At 41.4% G+C, this 21,041-nt stretch overlaps 1 protein-coding gene across 1 annotated transcript in view; it reads left to right on the forward strand.

Moving 5' to 3' along the window:
• The window catches only part of NHSL1 (NHS like 1), a 127,200-nt gene that overhangs the window by 70,587 nt on the left and 35,572 nt on the right, over window positions 1–21,041 (forward strand). The window contains 1 exon segment of the mRNA XM_007467598.1: window positions 361–513. Within this exon segment, the coding sequence (XP_007467660.1) occupies window positions 361–513 (153 nt within the window).

Genomic DNA, 21,041 nt, shown 5'->3' on the forward strand with positions numbered 1-21,041 from the left:
TTTTTTTTTTTTTTTTTTTTTTTTTTTTTTGCGGTACGGGGGCCTCTCACTGTTGTGGCCTGCTCCCATCGCGGAGCACAGTCTCCGGACGCGCAGGCTCAGCGGCCATGGCTCACGGGCCCAGCCGCTCCGCGGCACGTGGGATCCTCCCAGACCGGGGCACGAACCCGTGTCCCCTGCATCGGCAGGCGGACTCTCAACCACTGCGCCACCAGGGAAGCCCCCTGAGATTGAATCCTATTCAAAATTTGTTCCATTTCTCCCTTGCTGGCCCTTACCTATGGATGTGTTAGGTACCAAGAGCCCACCTTGATGTAACACATTTAATTTGACCTCTGAATGTGTTTTTTCTTTCTACAGCTGTTTCCAACCTAGATGAGGAGAGTCGATGGACAGTCCACTACACTGCTCCATGGCACCAGCAGGAGAATGTGTTCCTTCCCACCACAAGACCCCCCTGCGTTGAGGACCTGCACCGCCAAGCCAAGCTCAACCTCAAATCAGTATTGAGGGGTAAGATGGTGCCCTGCAAGCTTGCTATTCTTGGATTATTGACTGTTAGAATTGAAAGCATAGATTTGGTTGCTATTTATAATGAATGGATAGTATGCTGTGTCTTTATAAAATATGATAAATACAACCTAATACATGCCTAATATGTTCTGGTCTCTGAAAGCTGCCGATTTACAGATATGCAAATCTGTCCTTAAAGAGCCTGCTCCATGTTAGAACCCTCTAGCATGTTTAAACTACTAGTACCAATTTAATCCAAATAAACACCTGCTGATGTGGGAAATTTTGCCACTGCCTTTTGAAGACTATTGTAAGTATTCAAAGCAAATTGTTAAAGCTAGTCCTTTGTAATGGTTTGTTCAGTTAGTTCAAGTTGGGTGGAAAGGGGTCCTAAATATAGACTGTGAAGGAGTGCAGAGTGGTTTGATTGATCAGAACTTGGGCAGCACCCAACGGGGCTCCTTTAAGCCCAGGTGGGCAGAGTGCACTGTGGCCAGTAGGAAATCCAGGAAGAGTGTACACCTGTATCTAGTTTAAAATTCTCATTTTGACCTCAGCTTGTTGCTGATGTTAAGAAGAGTTTATGCATGGTACAAAGAAGGCATCCTAAAAGTGATAGAGGAGGGAGAAAGTTCTGTAAAAGAAAAAGAAGTGACTTTTAAGATTCAGAGACTTCCTCTTAAAACAACAAAGCAACATTCTTATCCTACCAGACTCTGCTTTTACCAGTTTTCTCCTATCTGCTGTTTGGGATCTAACTATACTAAAAAAGTACTTGTTGCTTATCTGAAATTTAATTTAACCAGGCATCCTATATTTTATTTAATTGTTTAAGACTTACATCTAAGAAATACGGTTATTGACTCAAGAAAAACCCAGCATGAGGACCCCTCTAATTTTTGTAATAGTTTTTAACTTGTGTGTCAGTCATTTATTAAGTAATTCATATATTAATGTACTGTTACTATAACTACTGTGGTTACTAGCTAACATTTATTAAACACTCAACTCTATACCAAGTATTGCTCTAAACCATTGCACATATTATCTCTTAATCCTCACAATAATCTACAAACCATTACTGTGCCAGTTTTACAGATGACAACGTAGAGACACGAAGATTAGAAACTTGCCTAAGATCTCAAAGTTAGTGGCAAAACCAAGATTTAACCTTGGACAGTCTCAGGCTATAGAGCCCATATTCTTAACTGCTGCCTTTAACAACCTTTTGTTTGAAACCTGTTATTCTGGCAGAAATGCAGAATACACAGACAGGGTCTCAGCTCTCGTGGAATTTATACTTATACCTAGAGTGCAAATCACAATGTGAAAAACACTCGAGAGGTGCCAAAAATTGCTGTATTGTAATTAAAGAAAACAGATAATCTCTGCTTAGAGAGAGAAGGAATAGCTGTCCATAGACTCACAATAGATTTGGTATATTCTGAGCAGAACTGTACAGACATTTTCTATGATGGCCCTATTTTTTCTTCCTTTAATCTTTTATAATGCTTCAGTTATCTCATATGTATCTTGCAGTCTTATGTATCTTGTATCTTACAGTCTTGGCATTGGACTGTCCAGCAATGAGGAGATTATTGAGCTCCCTTTTTCATTTAGACTGAATACCCTGTATATTTAGTGACTACACGCTTAAATGAGAAGAATCACATTAGTTGGGCTCTTCCGTATGGCCTTGGAGTTGTACTTTGACCTTTGTTGACTTCATGAGGTGCCTAAATCCAACCACAGTTTCTTCTAGATCCCTTCAGCTCCTAGTGATTTGTCTTCAGTAAATTTGACAAAGAGCTTCTCTACTTAGAGCTCACCTTCCTCCACCAAAGAATTAATAAGAAGATTAAATGGCACGGTTCCCAGGACAAACCCCTGAGGGAGTGCCATTGTTAACATATCTCTTGTTGCTCTGAAGACAGAACACTGCATGGTCTGGCTTGTAGAGAATGCTTTCTCAAAGGTATATGTGAGTTTGAATATTCAGGCCCAGTGGTTTTTTGATAACTCTCCAGGAAATTGTGCTTCACTACCTCTTTCATGTATTTTCAAGTACCAGATCAGAGCTTCTCTTTTCTGCCCTTAGAACACTGAGCATCTGTATATGGATTTTTCTGATTTTATTTTCTTTTGGACTGTTCAACAGATACCTATGAAATATCATCACCGCTGGTTTTGCCTACACTTAGATTTTATTTTGAAAAGGTAAATGCTTCAGTGATTGCTTAAATGCCTTAAAATCGTTCATCGAAGGGATTTACTATTAATAAAATTTAAAAGTTTGGGAAATTCTTACAGCTCAACTTCTAAATCTGGATTTAAATGCACCTTAAGAGATTTCAGATAACTGATAACTTGAAGAATAGTGGTTGAGAAAGATGAAACGGGAAAGAACCTGTGAGTTCTTTTGTTCTTAATTTATTTACTTTTAGTCACATGCACAGAACTTCACATACCACTTCCCCTGCATCGTGTTAGCAACTCGAAATAAACACGAGTGCAGAGTATTTATTGCCTCATTATCAGTGAAGATTAAAAGGAAAAAGTCCAGTCCCTTACTATATGGCAACTATTAAAGTATGATGTTATATAAGGTTATCAGTCTAAGTTAATATGACCTCAACAGCCTTTGCTTAAAAATACAGAAAGGTAGGTCACTATCCACAACGAGCATTCTAATATTTTGTTCCTCCTTTTAGTCATACTGTGACTTTGTCCATTGTTTTAAGGAAGAAATACTACCGTTTAATGTTAAACAGGTTGGTGCTTTTTCTTAATCATTAAATGCTCATTGTCTGAACTGTTCTGTCAGCTTTTGTGGGGCGCTCAGCTCCCCTCTCGAGGACCATAAACTACAGAGGGAAATGATACAGTGAACACTAACAAATGAATAACTAAGTGTTGTAAACATTTGCTTATGTTAAAGTAATGCACAGATGCTTACTGGTCAGTAGAGTGGTTGAGGCAGGCACAGGTTTACTGAAAATGCTTTTACGAAAAAGCTAAGCTTGAGTTAGTACATAAAGGTAGATAATAGACACTACTTAATATGTCTTTAAGAATCAGTTCTGTGCTATGCCAGGAGTTTTTAAATGAAGAGACAAAAGGTCATGGGTCCGTGGCTTTAAAGAGCTGAGCTTGCTGTCTGGTGTCAAGACTGAAGTAAACAGACAGTAGTGTAATGGAGATGGATGTGAGGTACGCTGGGCATATAGGGGAGAGATTGGTCAGCCAGAACAGCACTGGGAGACCACCACTCTCCCATTCCCCCACTGGGGAGGAGATGGGCTTTCCTGGTGCGTCACCCAGCATGTGGTCACCTGCAGCAGGTGGTTTCCATTCCCGTCCAAATAAAGCAGAGATCTTTTATATTTGTTGTTGGGGGCTAGTCTCTGGAGAACTTGATAGAATTTAGTGACCATGCTCTTGGATCAAATGATTTGGTTTTGTTGATTTATTTAGTTACTAGAGATTTAGGTAATGACTTATTGCTAACAACAGTACAAACATGTACCCATTTGTTTTTGTTTTTTTATTTTTGGCTGTGTTGGGTCTTTGTTGCTGCGTGCGGGCTTTCTCTAGTTGTGGCGAGCAGGGGCTATGCTTCGTTGCAGTGCCCCAGCTTCTCACTGCAGTGGCTTCTTTTGTTGCAGAGCATGGGCTCTAGGCACGCAGGCTTCAGTAGTTGTGGCACACGGGCTCAATAGTTGTGGCTCGCAGGCTCTAGAGCGCAGGTTCAGTAGTTGTGGCGCACAGGCTTAATTGCTCCGCGGCATGTGGGATCTTCCCGGACCAGGGATTGAACCCGTGTCCCCTGCAATAGCAGGCAGATTCCCACCACTGCACCACCAGGGAAGTCCGTACCCATATTTTAAGAGTATTTTGATATTTGGGTGAACAGGACATCTGGCTAGTAATGAATAGTGAATTTTACTGAATTTCCAGAAGAATTCTTCCCTTTTAATTTCCATAGTTATTTGAACCCTTCATGAACTTCATCAGAGTTAGTTGTGATGATCAGTAACCTTTATCTATCTAAATTTTTATCTAGGTAGTTTTTATATATATTGAAGGGACCCCGATTCAGTGGAAAAAGGGGAATTGAGGGATGAGGTGGGCTCGCTCAGACTCAATGAAAGTTTCAGATTTTATTTCTTCACAACCTGTAGGCCTCATTTGACAGTTTTAAGATTATTAAAGGCTGAAATAAACATGTTATTTTTCAGGCTTCATTCCCCCAAAAGGCCAACTTGGGAGAGAGATAAACATGCTTTCTCATAGTATGTTTAACAGGCAGTTTGGTTACTGCATCTGTGTTAACTCCTGCCTGAATTAGTTCACAGAGCATTTGTTGCTGGTATCAGAAACCGTCTAGTCACAGCTCTCATTCCTGAAGAAACACATTTTAGCAGGTCAGCCTACTCTGTGGCTCTAGAATTAGAAGTGTAAGCACAGGGAGGAATGTTGGATCTGGCCTGTGTTAATTCAGAGTCAGAAGGTTATGTTTATTATATCTGGAGAGATAAGAATTGGGGATTTACACTTCGAAGAAATGACTATTTGTACCAAGTGATTTAAAACAATAGTGTGTGTGTGTGTGTGTGTGTGTGTGTGTGTGTGTGTGTGTGTGTGTGTGGTGTGTACAGACCAACCTATTTAACATTAAAGAGTGGTATACCTTTCTTAAAATTATGGACAAGGTTTCCAAGTAGTCCCAGCCAGGTTTCTCTGGCAGTTTGTGACACACAGACTTTATCTAAGGGTCACTGCATCTACCTTTCATTGTCAAGAAACCACCTACTAGTTGCATTTTGACTTGGACAAGTAAGTCTGTTCTGGGAAGGGCTGTGGGGATCTCTGGATTTGATGAGGGGGCTTGGTGGTCTCATTTGTCTGCATTGGGCTGATGGGCCCCTGGGATATCCCAGGTGCCCTGTGGTTTTGGCTATAGAGTCTCCTCTTGGGGGTCCTGTGGCATTTTTTACAGAGCTTTCTGGAAGACACCTTTCTAGGCATGACCTGGGGGTTGTTGGCTGAGAGCGCTCTCTCTTGGAATGATAACATCTGCTCACCACCCAGACAGGCTCAGGACGAACATCTGCTTTGCCCACCTTGTGCTAATGGCAATGAATTCTTCATCTTTTTCTTTTCTGACACTTTTTAAAAATTATGACATAGAACACAGACAAATACAGAAGACTTGTACAGTTTAACAAATAATTATAAAGCAAACATCTATGTAACTATTATTACTCTGGTCAAAAAATAGAATATGACCTGAACTCCAGAAACCTCCTATTGTTCTTGCTTTCTAGTAGGAAAAGCCCAGGTTTCACGAAAAGTGCCTGGGTCACATCTAGGTTCACATCCTGCCTCTGTTATATACTAGGAATATATTATTTGAGTTTAATTTTGAGTTTATCTCTTTAACATTTTGAGCTTTTTTTTAATCTATAAAATAAGATCATAATATCTGTTTTCGTGGGAATAAAACCAACTTATTTATATAAAGTATCTCAAAGTACCTGCGCCTCAATGTGGAAGCAGTGGTTGTAGAAAGAAGGGTGCCTTTTAAGTGCAATGGAAGCAGATAGAGCTTTCAGCCCTTTTTCCCAAAAGGCTGTCATGATTTAGCTGGCACTTCCTCTCCCAGCCATTATGCTCCAGGGATATACAGTGGGGAGGAGGGAGAGAGGAAAAGAACAAGGAACTTTGTCAGATGACAGTGACAGCCATCGACACTTGTTCATTTCATCCACATGAGCAAGATTCCTTTTCCCCGACTCCCCATCAACCTCTGAAAGATGCTCAGGATGCTAGAGCTAGAAGGGCCCTCCCTGGTCCTCTGGTTAATAAATCCCCTTTCCATTTTGTAGATCAGGACCTATCAGAGTTAAGGGATTAATTGACAGCTGCTTTGCAGTTTATAGATGGCTCTGCCAAGAGCTCCAAATCAGGTTCTTCAGCCCATGCTGGCCTGTTCTGATCTCAGATCCCAAGGGCCTATCTCTGACGCCTCCTTAGTAGCCCTCAACTTCCAGAAAGGTCACTGGGACAGGGCTTACACGGGGAATCCAAAGACTCAAGGCAGATTTGGTTTCTTCAGCCAGTTAATTTAGGAAATGCAAAATAGCCTAAGGTGGTGGCTTCCCTGCTGCTCATGAAAACTTCTCTTCACTCATTCCTGATTTCATTAAAAGTCAAATATGTTTAAGAGAAATAAAGAAAGGAGGCTTCATCATGAGACATCATGTGTGACAAACATCTGTAACCATTGTTTCATCCTAATAGCATTTGGTGCATATTTTTAGGGCAGCGGTAAGTCATTAGTACCTCGATGGACTTAAAAAAGATAGTCATAAATAGGTTATAAAAGCGACAAAGGAAAGAAAGATAAGGGATTAGAAACATTAAATATACCAATGATTTAACTTGTAGCCAGTTTACTCATTGCCTACTTCTTTACTTACATTCTTCCTGAAGAATCCTTTGGTAAAACTGATGTGTAAAAGGAGATGGTTAAATGTCACTGGTTAAAGAAGGATTATCTTTCATTTTTTTTAATAAGAAAGAAACATTACATTACACTCATTCATGGAGAATTTTAACTTATTTACTAGTTTAAACAAAAATAGTCATAGAATTGAGGACAGGGCAGGGAGTGGTTTGTTATTCTGGAAAAGCCACTGAACAGAAGTAGGATGTGTAATTGTCTCATCTTTCCTGAACCACAGAGGCATTGACATCTTGTTCTGTTGTCAGTAACTGTTCTGAAAAATGAGTTAGGAGACCAGAATTGTGATTCCAGTGCTGCCAGTAGCCCATGAGACGTTGGAAAATCATATACCTTTTTTTAAAAATAAATTTTATTTATTTATTTATTTATTTTGACTGTGTTTGGTCTTCGTTGCTGCGCGCGGGGTTTCTCCAGTTGCAGCAAGCAGGGCTACTCTTCTCTAGTTGCGGTGTGCGGGCTTCTTATTGTGGTGGCTTCTCTTGTGGAGCACGGGCTCTAGGCATGCGGGCTTCAGTAGTTGTGGCACGTGGACTCACTAGTTGTGGCTCGCGGGCTCTAGAGCGCAGGCTCAGTAGCTGTGGCGCATGGGCTTAGTGCACCACAGCTACTAAGCGTGGGATCTTCCCGGACCAGGGCTCAAACCCGTGTTCCCTGCGTTGGCAGGCGGACTCTTAACCATTGTGCCACCAGGGAAGCCCCATATCCCATTTTTGTACTTGGCTTCCTCCTCTGGAAAACAATTTTCAATCTCCAAGTTCCCTTCTAAGCTCCAAAATTCTGATTGGCCTCTTTTAACTGTTTAAGAGTGACATGCAAAGTTTATTAACACAAAGATACAAGTTACGGCTAAACACAAATACTGACAAATTGAATTGTCCACAAATCTAAGTTTGTGGTGACATAAAAGTTTCTAAGTGCACCCAGCAAGTGAGGCACTGGTCTGGATGTTGTAGCAGAGTCAGAGATAAATCGACGTGGCTGCTTTCCTAGTTTACACCTCGTCAGAGAGAGAAGTGTGTGAATAACTCACGAGGTTGATAATGGTGGTATCACTGAGCCACACCCTTGTCCATGGGTGTTGTCTTTAAAACAGAAATCTAATCATGCCTCTCATTAAACATTTTTTACCAGCTTTCTACCATTGGCAGGATAAAACCTAACTCCCTTAGCATCTGAGAACCTTCCTTACCCCTGTTTGTCCAGCCTCACCTGACAAATCACCCTTTCTCCCCCATGCTTCTCTCCTCTTCCACCCAAGGTCTTTACCTTGTGCCCTTACCCGTAAGGATAAAGTCCTTCTGTTGGAACCCTGGCTTGTTTTGCCCTCCCTTTGTCTCCACCCCACGTCTCAATCCACTTCCTCTCTCTTCTAAACTGCCACCTCTCACACCTGGCCAGCTCCTGTTCCCCTTGTAAGGGTCATCTGGTTGATGCTCAGGTTCCCCCAAAGCTTTCCTGGACTCCTCCGGGCAGACCTGGGCATCCCTTACCCACTTTTCTACACATGCCCACAGAAACTTACACGCCTCCAGTAAACTAGTAATTGTGTTCACATGTTTATCCTCGCACCTGACAGCAAGACCTTTGGCAGCAGGACCTTTTCTTGTCATTTGTGTGACCCCAGTGCGTGGTACTGTAAATACTCTTGTATTTGTGGAGGTCCTGGAAAGGTCATCTCGAACTCACGAGGAAGATCAGTCACAGAACAAGTGGTGAGAACACGGGAGTGAGGAGATTGGAGATAGAGAGAGTGCAGGGAGAGGAGTTGTGAAGGTTGAGCCTGGAAGGCTTTTTTTTTTTTTTTTTTTTTTTCCGGTACGCGGGCCTCTCACTGTTGTGGCCTCTCCCGTTGCGGAGCACAGGCTCCGGACGCGCAGGCTCAGCGGCCATGGCTCACGGGCCCAGCCGCTCCGCGGCATGTGGGATCTTCCCGGCCCGGGGCACGAACCCGTGTCCCCTGCATCGGCAGGCGGACTCCCAACCGCTGCGCCACCAGGGAAGCCCGAGCCTGGAGGGCTTTGATGTAGGGGGCTGGAAGGAGAAGTCAAGAGAAGAGTAACTGGGGAAGAAGAGAGGAAATCAGGATGGGGCACTGACCATGGTGCTCGGGGATGGGCGGAGTCGGAAGAGAGGCTACTGAATTGGTCAGTAGGCAGTCATTGGTGACCATCAAAAGAGTGGTTTCAAGGGGGTCTGTGGATTTAAGAAGCCAGGTTTCAGGAGATAATTATTTTAACAAGCAGAAAAATAATACAAGTAATATTTCTTAAGAAATAAATGATGTCAACAAGGCAAAGAGAAAAAGAACAGTATTTTGAGGTGGTGGCGGGCTACAAGTAGTGGTAGTATTTGTTTTAAAAACTAGAACCAATTAAAACATGGTTGTAGACAAAAGAGCCCCCAGGAGGAGAAAAGGTTGCGAATACAAAGAGAGAATGGGAGCATTCCCTGAGGAGACAGCAGGCAGTGAACGGGCGCAGGCAGAGGTCAGGTTTCGACTTCTAGTTCCCAGACAGGACTGGGGAAAGGGCATTTTGAGATGGAGCAAAAAAACATTGAATTTGTTTATTAAGGGGTGTTGGAGTCTTGATAGAGAAATGGCCCCCACTGTGTGGCTAGTTCCTTGGTGAGAAGGGTGACTTCATTTGGAGCTCTCTCGTTCAGTGCTTGTGAATTTAATTAGGTTGACTTTTCAAAGACAAATGGTAATGTTATTAAAGACTTTTTTTAATGTTTAGTATCTCATTAGACTTCCTTTGGAATTTTTATCCTTAGGGAAAGTTGCCCAGCCTGATGAAACAATGGATTGAATTCTCTATTGAGAAAAGAGAAGTGCAAAGACAAAAATAAAAAATTAACAGAATGGGATGATATACAAAGGTGGCGGTTTAACTTCTGTCGTTTGATTTGATGGCACACAAAATTTTTTATAATACTAACTCTCTGGGTATGATAACCCTGAAAGGGTAGTTAACTTGTGAGAGGGAAGTCAGATGCAAGAGCAAAGAAAAAGGAACAATCATTGCTTTTTCAGTGGGTAGAGACCTGTTGCCTTTTTTTAATGGTAAGCAACACACAAAAGATAGAATAGCAAAGACAGTCATTTAAATGATCCAGGTCTTAACAAAGCACTATGGATTGTTTAAACAAAAGGCTTTTTGTTTTGTTTTTGTGTCCATGGTCAGTCTGCTGTTTCAGCAATTCCATTTTAATTCCTGATAAAGTGAGTAACTTGAGTGGCTGCTATATTTCGCCCAGCGCAGCATAAAAATGCTACATTGAAGGTACTGTGGATAAGGTTTGTTATCATTCCCTGAACAACTGAAGTCCCTGGTGTTGGTTTAGAATCTTTGCAGGCTATTTGATATTGAGTAACCTTGGTGATGCTCCACGACTGCCAGTGATAGGGCTTTTTCATTCTAAAGTGAAATGAGATCACCTCCACTTTGGCTGTGCTCTGGTGGTGCTCAACTAGGGCTTGCAAACTCGCATCACCTTCACATTTATCATGGGCACCAGAAAGCTTTCACCTTAATTTAAATCTGATTTAGTTCTTCAAGTCTCCTTAAATGACTTGGGGTATGTGAAGAGAAGAAATGTTAAAAACCAGTTTTCTGCCATGGCAAATAACATTTGAGGAATAATTCCTTCCATGGTTTGCAATGAAAAATAAAGCTAACAGTTTTATCCAATGGTATAAGTTTTAATATTTAATTCCTGTGTTTTGGGAGGTTTTTATTCCACCCTAATAGAAATTAACCATAGAGGGAGAATATCGGTCAAAATGACCTTTTTTTGCCCTTCTGCATAAGTGAGATTGCCTGTGGTGTTTCATGTCAGTGAAGGAGATACTGGTCCCAGGGTATGGAGCGAAAACACTCTTTTCAATGCCTTTTCAGTATATTAGTCAGCAGATTCATTTCCTGTGTGACTGTTGAGCTGATGACACCACATTTTCCCATCCTGACCACTTTATCTCCCCAAACTCACTAAAGAGATTGAAATGAGAAGTCATTTGGAATAGTGCTAAAATAAGTGTTAGGCATATGAATTCAGCAGTCTGCTTGTCATTCCCTGCCTCCTTTGGCAAAACCCATCCATTTCAAAGGTGGCTTTTCTGACCATCTCTCTTCTACCTTACTCCTTCCCAAAACTTTTCTGGGAGATTTCCTGTGACATCTGTTCTGTCTGACCAGAAATCTTTGGGGGAGTTGCCTGTGATGGAATTAGTTTTTTCATGCTGGATTTGGTCAGTGTCCCTGAAGTTCTACCAAGACCAAATTTTCTTGTATAGATAACCCAAATAGAGCACTGAGTATCATCTTCCCTATCTGCTCTTCCCTCATCCTCTTATTTCCTGAACATATATGACTGAGTCCCCTTCCCCCTTAAATTCTGTGTCGCTGCTGGCCCCAACCCATACCTGCCAGTTGTGCTTAATAAACACTGATGACGTGGGTGATGTACCAGATAGATAGGCAGCTCCCATGCCTTGGGTAAATTAAGATGGAAAGTATGGCCTAAGATAAAATACACCTGGGTGAGGGATGGAGACGGCCCTTCTGTCACATAATCACAGTACCCTTTCAAGTACTGCTGGTTCATTCATTTAATGAACTCCCTGGCCACCCACACTGAGTAAATCATGTCTGGCTTAGAAACCTTGAGGAGGACATTGGCTTTTACTTTCAGGGCCTGGGAAGCCATTGGAGAGGTTTGAGCTCAGGAGTGACATAATCTGACTCATCATTTTTAAATGGTTAAATCTGGTTCTGTGTTAAAAGTTTGCAGTAAAGGGATCGGGGTGATGCAGGACACTGGGTGGAGATACCACAGTAATCAAGGGAGAGGTGGAAGCAGCCTGAATCAGGAAGCTTTGTTTAAAGCCAAGCTGAAGGTGGTACGTTAAAATAACAAGACCTCTTCAAGTGGTTTAAGGGAATCTTGACCTGTAAAGTACTTCCACAGGAGCAAAATTAAAGCTTTTTCTGAAACACAACAGTATTCCTTAGGAACCAAAAGTAAATACCAGATATAGCATTTCTCCCCCTCCTGCAGTGATCTGTTAAATTCTTCTTTGTCCTTTGTTTCCTGTTTTCCTCTCAAGTTATTCTGTTGGTGAGTGTGAATCATCTGTGACATAATAAAAGCAACAGATTAACTCTCTTTCCCCCTCCGGCCTTTTATCATTTCTCACCTGGAATATGTAGGAAATCTTAAACTATGAAAATTCTGCTTCCTTCTTCGGGAGCCTCTGCTCTAAGTGGAAGACTTTTCCTTTTATGTCACACCTACCCCAAATGGTTGAATGGATTTCACATCAAGCACCTTTAATATTGTTTCTCCTTCTCTGTGGCTACTTTACCTTCCCCTGAAACAGTTTTCTCCTCCTGTGGCTCCCAGACCAGCAGTAGGAACATCACCTGGGAACTTATTAGAAATGCAAGTTCTCGGGCCCCACTCCAGACCCACTGAATCAGACACTCTGGGACCCACTGGTCAGCCGAGTGGTTAACAAGCCCCCGGGGGATCCTGATGCACCTTAACTGGGAGAACCAGTGCTCCATAAATTGTCATGTGAACTTGTTTAATCAGTCAGCTAAATCGTAAACACCTTGAAAGTTGTACCCCTTCAGTTTCACTAGCTCATTGCAAGCTAGGGATCGAACACAGAGCTGTTGACTGTCGGAGTCTGAGCCCTTGACTGTCGCCATTCATCTCCCTGGCTGTCAGCAGAAGGTTACTTGAACAAACTGATTCATCTCCTTCCAGGACGCTTCCTTCTCCTTGACACGTGGGTGATTGTTGGCATATTTTCTGATTGGCCGTCTCGTTCTTACCTGCAGTTAAACAAAGTATACTCTAACACCTGGAACATTTTGTCTCATATGCACCATTAAGAGAGGAGATTCTTCAGAACCTTTAGGGAGACTTGGGCTCAATCATTAAAGCCATATATTTTCTCCTTTTCTTTTTATTTTATCGTACTTTGGATGAAAAGTATCTTTGACATGACGATTGATAAAGGAGTTGTCTTATGCACTCAGATATGCAGTTTTTGGAAGATAAATTTGGATATAATACCTCATATATAATAATAGGCTTTTATATCATTGTAAGTATTGCTGTATAACTTCATATCAATACAAACTCTTACTCTTAAGCGGAGAGGGCAGAAAAGAATGAATCATTAGTGTAATAGTAAACCAAAAAGGCATATTTATTTGGAATCTATTATTTTAAATTGCTATTAATTATCTAGGACAGTATCCATTGAAAATATCTATATTAAGTCCATGGTGTCTTTAGATTTAACATAGCTTTTCAACTCACTTGATAATACTGCAATTAACTGAATAACTTAAAAACATTTGACCATTTATAGTCTCTTAATTATGTTCTAATTTGTTGATTCTTAAAGCCGATTTAAATAAATTGAAGCACAGCTGTTCTGAAGAAAAGAATTTATGGAAAGTCCAAATGTAATTTTGGAAAATCCAATATACATGACTGGCAAGGCAGAATCTGAACTACAGTGTCAGTATGATTTCTTTCTCTTGCTCAGGATTGCCAAACCCAATAAATTAAGGTACTAGAAGGCAGATCCCTTCTATTTTAAAATACATTTTGGTTTGATTTTCATTAAGAAAATAAGTTCCCTAATGTTTACAGAGCGTAATATTTGAGTGCAGTAAATTTTTCCTACATGCTTGTTACTTGAAAGCTCAAACTAGAATCTTTAGCTATATAAGATCTGATACAGCTGTTGGACTGGAATTGATTATTGATTTTCTTCTAAATATATGTTTGTAGTCTTCTGTGTTCTCAGTTCTCTGGTACCGGACAAAGATATGTAATAGAACTGGCGTTTGACCCTGTCATTGATAATCTGATGGATAAATAACTGGGATAGAAGTTTGGAAACCTGGATCTGCCAGAAACTTAAAGCACTTGTGTTTTATAATCCATAAGACAGGTATAATATCTGCTTTCCTTCAATTCCCACAGAAATATTTTACACACAAATCAAAATGATGGCCAAGGGCTTTCAGTTTAGAAAATAACGCATTTATTAAGTGTCATCAGGAGTAATGGCTTTAAAAATCAGTGATCTGTAAAAAAAGAGTGTTTTAGACTGTGGTTCATCACAGAACATTCTCACTGAAGCAGTACATCATGACCACTATTTATAATTAGCTTTGGAACTGGAGTCCTCCCAATTGTTAATGACCTTGAATTATAGGAGGAGGATTATGAAAGATTTAATCTGTTAAAAAGAAACCCCATTTAGATTTTAAAGCATGGTACATCTAAATGCTGTACTGTTGTAAAATACCAACATTGTGCTTTTGACCTGAATGTTTCAGCACTTTCCTAGCAGTTCATGCTCGTATACACCACCGCTATACATATAACCTGAAAAATGACAAAATAATCTTTCTTAACCAGTCCTTTTGGCTTTTAATGCAGCAGTGCTTGTTTTCTTTTTTTTAAATATAATTAATTTACAATATTGTGTTAGTTTCAAGTGTGCAGCAAAGTGATTCAGTTGTACGTGTGTGTGTGTGTGTGTGTGTGTGTGTGTATCTATAGCTATATGCTTTTTCAGATTCTTTTCCATTATAGGTTATTACAAGATAGTGAATATAGTTCCCTGTGCTATACAGTCGGTCCTTGTGGTTCACCTATTTTATATATAGTGGTGTGTATATGTTAATCCCAAATTCCTAATTTATCTCTCTCCCCTACCCCCGCTATCTCCCCTGCTATCCCCTTTGGTAACAGTAAGTTTGTTTTCTATGTCTGTGAGTCTATTTCTGTTTTGTAAATACATTCATTTGTGTCATTGTTTTTATATTCCATATATAAGTGATATCATATGATATTTGTCTTTCTCTGGCTGACTTCACTTACTATGATAATCTCTAGGTCCATCCATGTTGCTGCAAATGGTATTATTTCATCCTTTTTTATGGCTAAGTAATATTCCATTATGTATATATACCACATCATCTTTATCCATTCATCTGTCGATGGACATTTAGGTTGCTTCCATGTCTTGGCTATTGTAAATAGTGCTGCTATGAACACTGTGTCTATCTTTTCGAATTGGAGTTTTCTCCAGATATATGCCCAGGGGTGGGATTGCTGGATCATATGGTAACTCTATTTTTAGTTTTTTAAGGACAGCAGTGCTGCTCATTTTAAATACTTCCTTTATCATTGCTTTCTCTTCTTACTCAGACAAGCTAACGTTCAGCAAACCTCACTTTTTTCCCTTTTAGCATCCACTCATCTTACCACATCATTTCCTTAGGGAATAAACAACGAATCCCTTTTTCTTCCCACCTTGCATTCAATTTCTCTTTCTCCATCTCCTCCTTTTCCTTCTATCTTTCGTTTAAGTAAGTCAGAATTTAGTAACCTTTTATTTAAGTTAAAAACTTTGTTCTCTCAGAGTATACTTCAAAGTCTTTATAATAAATTCATGAAATTTTTCACTTATAATTGTCTCTTATGGAATTATAAATATGATAAAATTAATTATGACAAATTATACAAATCAATGGTAAAAATGCCAGTGTGCTTTTACTAGCATCACTAGGTGATTTACTTTTCCTCATACAGGTAACGTTCAGACTCTTATTGTGGTTTAGTTGGAATTCATGTATTCGAGTACTGTTAGCTGAGTCATAGCATCTGGAGGAAGGTGGTAAATACAGGTGAGATCATGTCACTTCTCTGTTGGCAGTCTCCAGAAGCTACCCTCCGGCCTCGTGGTGACAGCCAGAGTCCTTACAGGAACCTTCAAGGCTCTATGTAACCTGCTCCCCCTTTACCTGTCTAACCATCTCCTGTTGTCCTTCCTTTTCACCCAGCCCAGATCACTCTTCCCTCCAGCTCTTTCTCAGGGTGATGGAACCCACTTTCTTCACTCAGATGTCACCACTCAGGTAGCCCTGCTTCAATACCACTCCCTATGCCCTTCCCTGCTTTATTTTTCTCTTTGCACTTAGGACCTTCTTACGTATTATGTAGTTGATTCTTTTTCCTGTTTGTTGTCTGTGACCTCTTAGAGCATAAGCTCTATGAAGACAGGAATTTTTGTTTATTCTGTCCACTGTGGAATCTCCTGTGCCTATAACAGCACTTGGCAGGTAGTAGATGATTCATAAACATTTATGACTTAACAGATAAACGTGGGATGGGGATGCTTTCCTCTGGAGTATACACGAGGAACCGAGAAAAGAGAATTGTCTTAGGGGTTAATGACTTCTTCCAACTTTGATCCTGCCTTTTTGGCAGTAATTGCTACTCTACTGCCTTACTCCTTTTCTTTGCTATTCTTTTGTTAAAAACACCAATTGAACCTGGCACAGCAGAGGATCTAAGGAAGTATGTGACATGGTTTATAATACTGAAGAGTTCAGGCTAGCATGGAACGTTGCAGTAACTAGGGAAAGCTTTGTGGAAAAGGGGATTTGAAGTAAACGTCAAAGGATTTTGATTGAGCTATCTTGAAGTAGCAAGGTGACTTGGGTTCCCTGTAAGCATGGCGGCTGCCACTGCCGGCCAGTAGACCCTGGATGCCATCACCTATAAGAGGGTTTGGGAACTGATGATGGTAATATACATTATATATCAATATGAATAATTAATATAAATTGAAGAACTTATAAAATAACTTCCAGAAGGGATCAAAAGATTTTCTTCTTAAAATTCTGAGTCTGCTAATATTTTCATTACCCATTTGAAATATGCAGTGTTTTCACCTACAGACCTGCTTTCCCTTGGAGGAGAAGTTAAGAGTCCATCTCTAATCTTCATTTTAGTAGACCTTAAATACCAACATTCTTTTAGATGAACATTTACTTATTTCAGTTTGTACTCATATTTTTGCTCTTGTTGTTATGGAAATGTAAGTATAGGGGAAAAGCTATAATAAAACTAGTTTAACATCTTTTCTTTCTTGGAAAGAGTTTAAGGAAACTAAAACCCAAAAGTGAATGTACTGATTTGCTAGATAAAGGCTAATGTTATTTTATACATAATTAAGGGTGGTACAGAGAGATATGAAGGAGGGTAGTTTCTCGTCATAAGCAAGTTGATACTCTCAGGAAAGAGCACCAGCTTTGGGGCCGGAATACCTGGATTCTAATGTTGGCTCCACCAACTGGAGCAAGTTTCTCTTTGTGTCTCAAGGTTTCCGTACGTAAAATGTGGATAATTATTATCCCCATCTCTTAGGCTCATTGTGCAGAGTAAATGATTTACTGTATGTAAAGTGCTTAGAGCAATGGCTTGTTCACAGGCAGCCCTCAATCAAAGTCAATATTATTAATACGCAGTAGTTAGTATGTCTGCTGAGAGTTGTTTTTACATCTCGCCTTTTCCTACTACAAAGGCTAACTTTTCTTGGGATCTTAGAGATTGGTCCTGAAGCTGACAGATGTTTCTTGCCCAGAGTTGCACAGCTCTTCAGTAGCCAAACGGGCATCTCCAGATGCCCAATTCCTGTCACAGTTTCTTTGCCATGATGCTCTAAGATTTCTGCCAAAGGCACCCCTGCGCCATTTCTTTGAAGATCCTTATGAATGTCTTTCACATCTTAGCATCTCCTGGTTCCACGCTGGGTTAATTTCCTAGGGCTGCGATGACAAAGTACCACAAACTGGGTGGCTTAACACAGTAGAACTAAAAACAAAAACAAAAACAGTAGAACTTTATTGTCTTACAGCTCTGGAGCCTATAAGCCCAAACTCAAGGTGTTGGCAGGGCCATGCTCCCTTCAACCTCTAGTGGAGAATCCCTCCTTAACCTCTTCCAGATGCTCTTTGACTTATGGCAGCATAACTCCAGTCTCTGCCCTCTGTCTTCACAAGGCTGTCTTCCCTCTGTGTCAGTGTGTCTCCGAATGGTCCTGGTGTCTCTTTTTCCTCTTCTCATAAACATATCAGTCATATTGGATTAGGACCCCCTCTAGGGATCTCATTTTAACATGCTTACATCTGGAAAGACTACTTCCAAGTGAAGTCACATTCATAGGTACCAGGGGTTAGGGCTTCAGCATATCTCTTCTAGGGACACAGTTCAACCCAGCACACATACTTTCAGATCAGAGAACGTTGATCCTTTTCTCTCCTTGCTTTGGTAGTTACAATATATCAAATACATTTGCTAAGCACCTGGCTGATACTCTTTCAGTGTAAAAATGCCCCTAAGTATAAGGCTTTGTGTTACATGAAACTGATTAGGTTTGTAAATTTTGTAGTTAGATTAATTCAAATATTTGTGCTCTTCTTTGGATTGAGAGGAGTTAGAAATAAATGTTCAGGCCATTGACAGTAAGAGAATCCCCGTATGAGTGTCATACTGACTTAGGAAAAGCAATACAACATCCTGATGTTTTGGTAAAGACGTAGCCAACAGCTTGGTCAAACTGTAGAATCTTAAAGAACTGTGTAGGGCTTCCCTGGTGGTACAGTGGTTAAGAATCCACCTGCCAATGCAGGGGACACGGGTTCGAGCCCTGGTCGGGGAAGATCCCACATGCCACGGAGCAACTAAGCCTGTGCACCACAGCTACTGAGCCTGTGCCCTGGAGCCCGCGAGCCACAACTACTGAGCCCACGTGCCACAACTACAGAAGCCCGCATGCCTAGAGCCCGTGCTCCGCAACAAGAGAAGCCACCGCAATGAAAAGCCCGCGCACTGCAACGAAGAGTAGCCCCCGCTCACCACAACTAGAGAAAGCCCGCATGCAGCAACGAAGACCCAACGCAGCCAAAAATAAAGAAAATAAATAAATTTATTAAAAAAGAAAAAAACAACTGTGTAGCCAAGCAGGTCTTGTTATGGAATTGCTTACTGGCTTTTAAAAGTGGGAGAGTTTGGGGCTTCCCTGGTGGCGCAGTGGTTGAGGGTCCGCCTGCCGATGCAGGGGACGCGGGTTCGTGCCCCGGTCCGGGAAGATCCCACATGCCGCGGAGCGGCTGGGCCCGTGAGCCATGGCCGCTGAGCCTGCGCGTCCGGAGCCTGTGCTCCGCGACGGGAGAGGCCACAACAGGGAGAGGCCCGCGTACGGCAAAATAAATAAATAGAAGAAAAAAAATAAAAGTGGGAGAGTTTGAGGTAGTTATGGTTTATGTGGTAAATGCTGACAGCAGTGACTGTTTTTTGAGCACCCGCCAGGTGGAGGGTTCTGTGCAAAGTCCTGACACACCCTGACCTAGTCTCTCACCTTAAAGAGCAAAGTACTTGGAAATATTTGTTGACTGATTCTCATGATAGCTTCCCAGAAGAAGGACTGTGCCAGCGCTAGAGGTGGGATCTGAGTTTCCAGGAGGTTAAAATGCTGTCCCCCAGGTCTCACAGGTGGTGAGCGGTGCCTGGTTGGTCCTGGATTCCAGACACTCAGCGGCTTCCCCTTCCCGGTAGAGTCCCTCCCAAAGGTCAAAGCCCTGTTACTGAAACACAGCAGGGTAGCTTTTCATCGCAGATTCCACCTCGGAAGCCTCTCAGTCTCATTCAGGAAGGATTGGAAATAAACACTTAGTAAGTGTTGGGAGGATGGGTGACAAGAATCTGGAAAATCATAGATTCAGTGTTGTCCCTCTTTTTGGAGGAGTCGTTAGAGCTGGTGTGGGATAGTCTCATTCTCCCCCTTGCTTATGAGGTAGGCTGGCCCCTCCTTGTCCCCTCTGAAGTTAGGTGTGGCTGTGTATGTGGCTTGTTGTGTCCAAAGAAATAGGAGCGGAAGTAAACTCTGGTTTTTTCTGGCAGAAGTTCCCAGAGCCAGTGTGAAACGCACATTCTCCCAGCGCTGCTGCGTGATGGTCCAAGCACAAGCTGAGAAGGACCTTCCCTCGGCCTGGTCCCTGCGTGACTGTGGTGAGCAGAGCCCCCAGTAGCTCTACCTAGACCAGGAGAACATGCAGGAAAGAATCTTCTTGTTGTATTAAGCCACTGGGATTTTGGAACTGTCTGTGACTGCTGTATATTCCAGCTCATTGTCACTAATTCAATACATTTAGGAGCAAAACAAAGAGAGTGGAAATTCGTCAAGGATTTCCAGTAGAGAAAGTGATTTTGAAGATAACTCTAAATTTTCTTGCAGCAGACTCTCTCAGCATATCTAAAATATTAAAACAGAAAGTCTAAAGAATAGTTTAAGATGTGAAGGTTTGGAGGACAGAACAGTATTAAATTCACGAGATGTTTAGGTAACCATCTAATCCTCTGACAGTATTTTTTGCTTCTATATTAAAAACTTTGGTCTACCAAGGTGTTCGTCCATTGTTCTTGCGCTAAAGAAAATAGTTTGACATGAAAGGAAGGAGGAAGAAATTTGTGGCTGGGAAACCAGAGGACACAATAAACAGTGACACCTTTATCCAAGTAGTACTGTGAGAACAATAGCATGGTTTTACTCTTAATTTCTGTTGCAAGAGACGTGTTAAAGACAGAGCTTCTGTTACATTTAGTATCGTGTTTCCCTCCTGTGGTTACTGGCATAACCTGGCTTTAAATTATGCTTTGCCTTGCTCTTACCATCGGTTCAGTGTTTGAAAAGTCTTTGTTTATTCATGATGGCTAGTACTCACTTACATCTCACTCCACAGACAATAAACTCAGTTTTTAATGAACAAAGCCATGGTTTAGAAACTGAGAGCCATTGCAACTTGACAGGAGGAAATTTTCCTAGATTTCCCGTAGAGTTGGAATAAGATACATGGCAGTGGAATTTGATGAGTTTACTAGATTGCATAAATCTGATAAGGGTATAAAAAATTGGTCATCTGCCATAAATTTATATGGACTTTTTTTTTGGCTGCATTGGGTCTTCGCCGTTGCGCGCGGGCTTCCTCTAGTTGCTGCGAGCGGGGGCTGCTCTTCATTGCAGTGCGCAGGCTTCTCATTGCGGTGGCTTCTGTTGTTGCGGAGCACGGGCTGTAGGGGTGCGGGCTCAGTAGTTGTGGCTCACGGGCTCTAGAGCACA

This window comes from Lipotes vexillifer, unplaced genomic scaffold (genome assembly GCF_000442215.2).
Source record: "Lipotes vexillifer unplaced genomic scaffold, Lipotes_vexillifer_v1.1 scaffold569, whole genome shotgun sequence".
Lineage (NCBI taxonomy): Eukaryota > Metazoa > Chordata > Mammalia > Artiodactyla > Lipotidae > Lipotes > Lipotes vexillifer.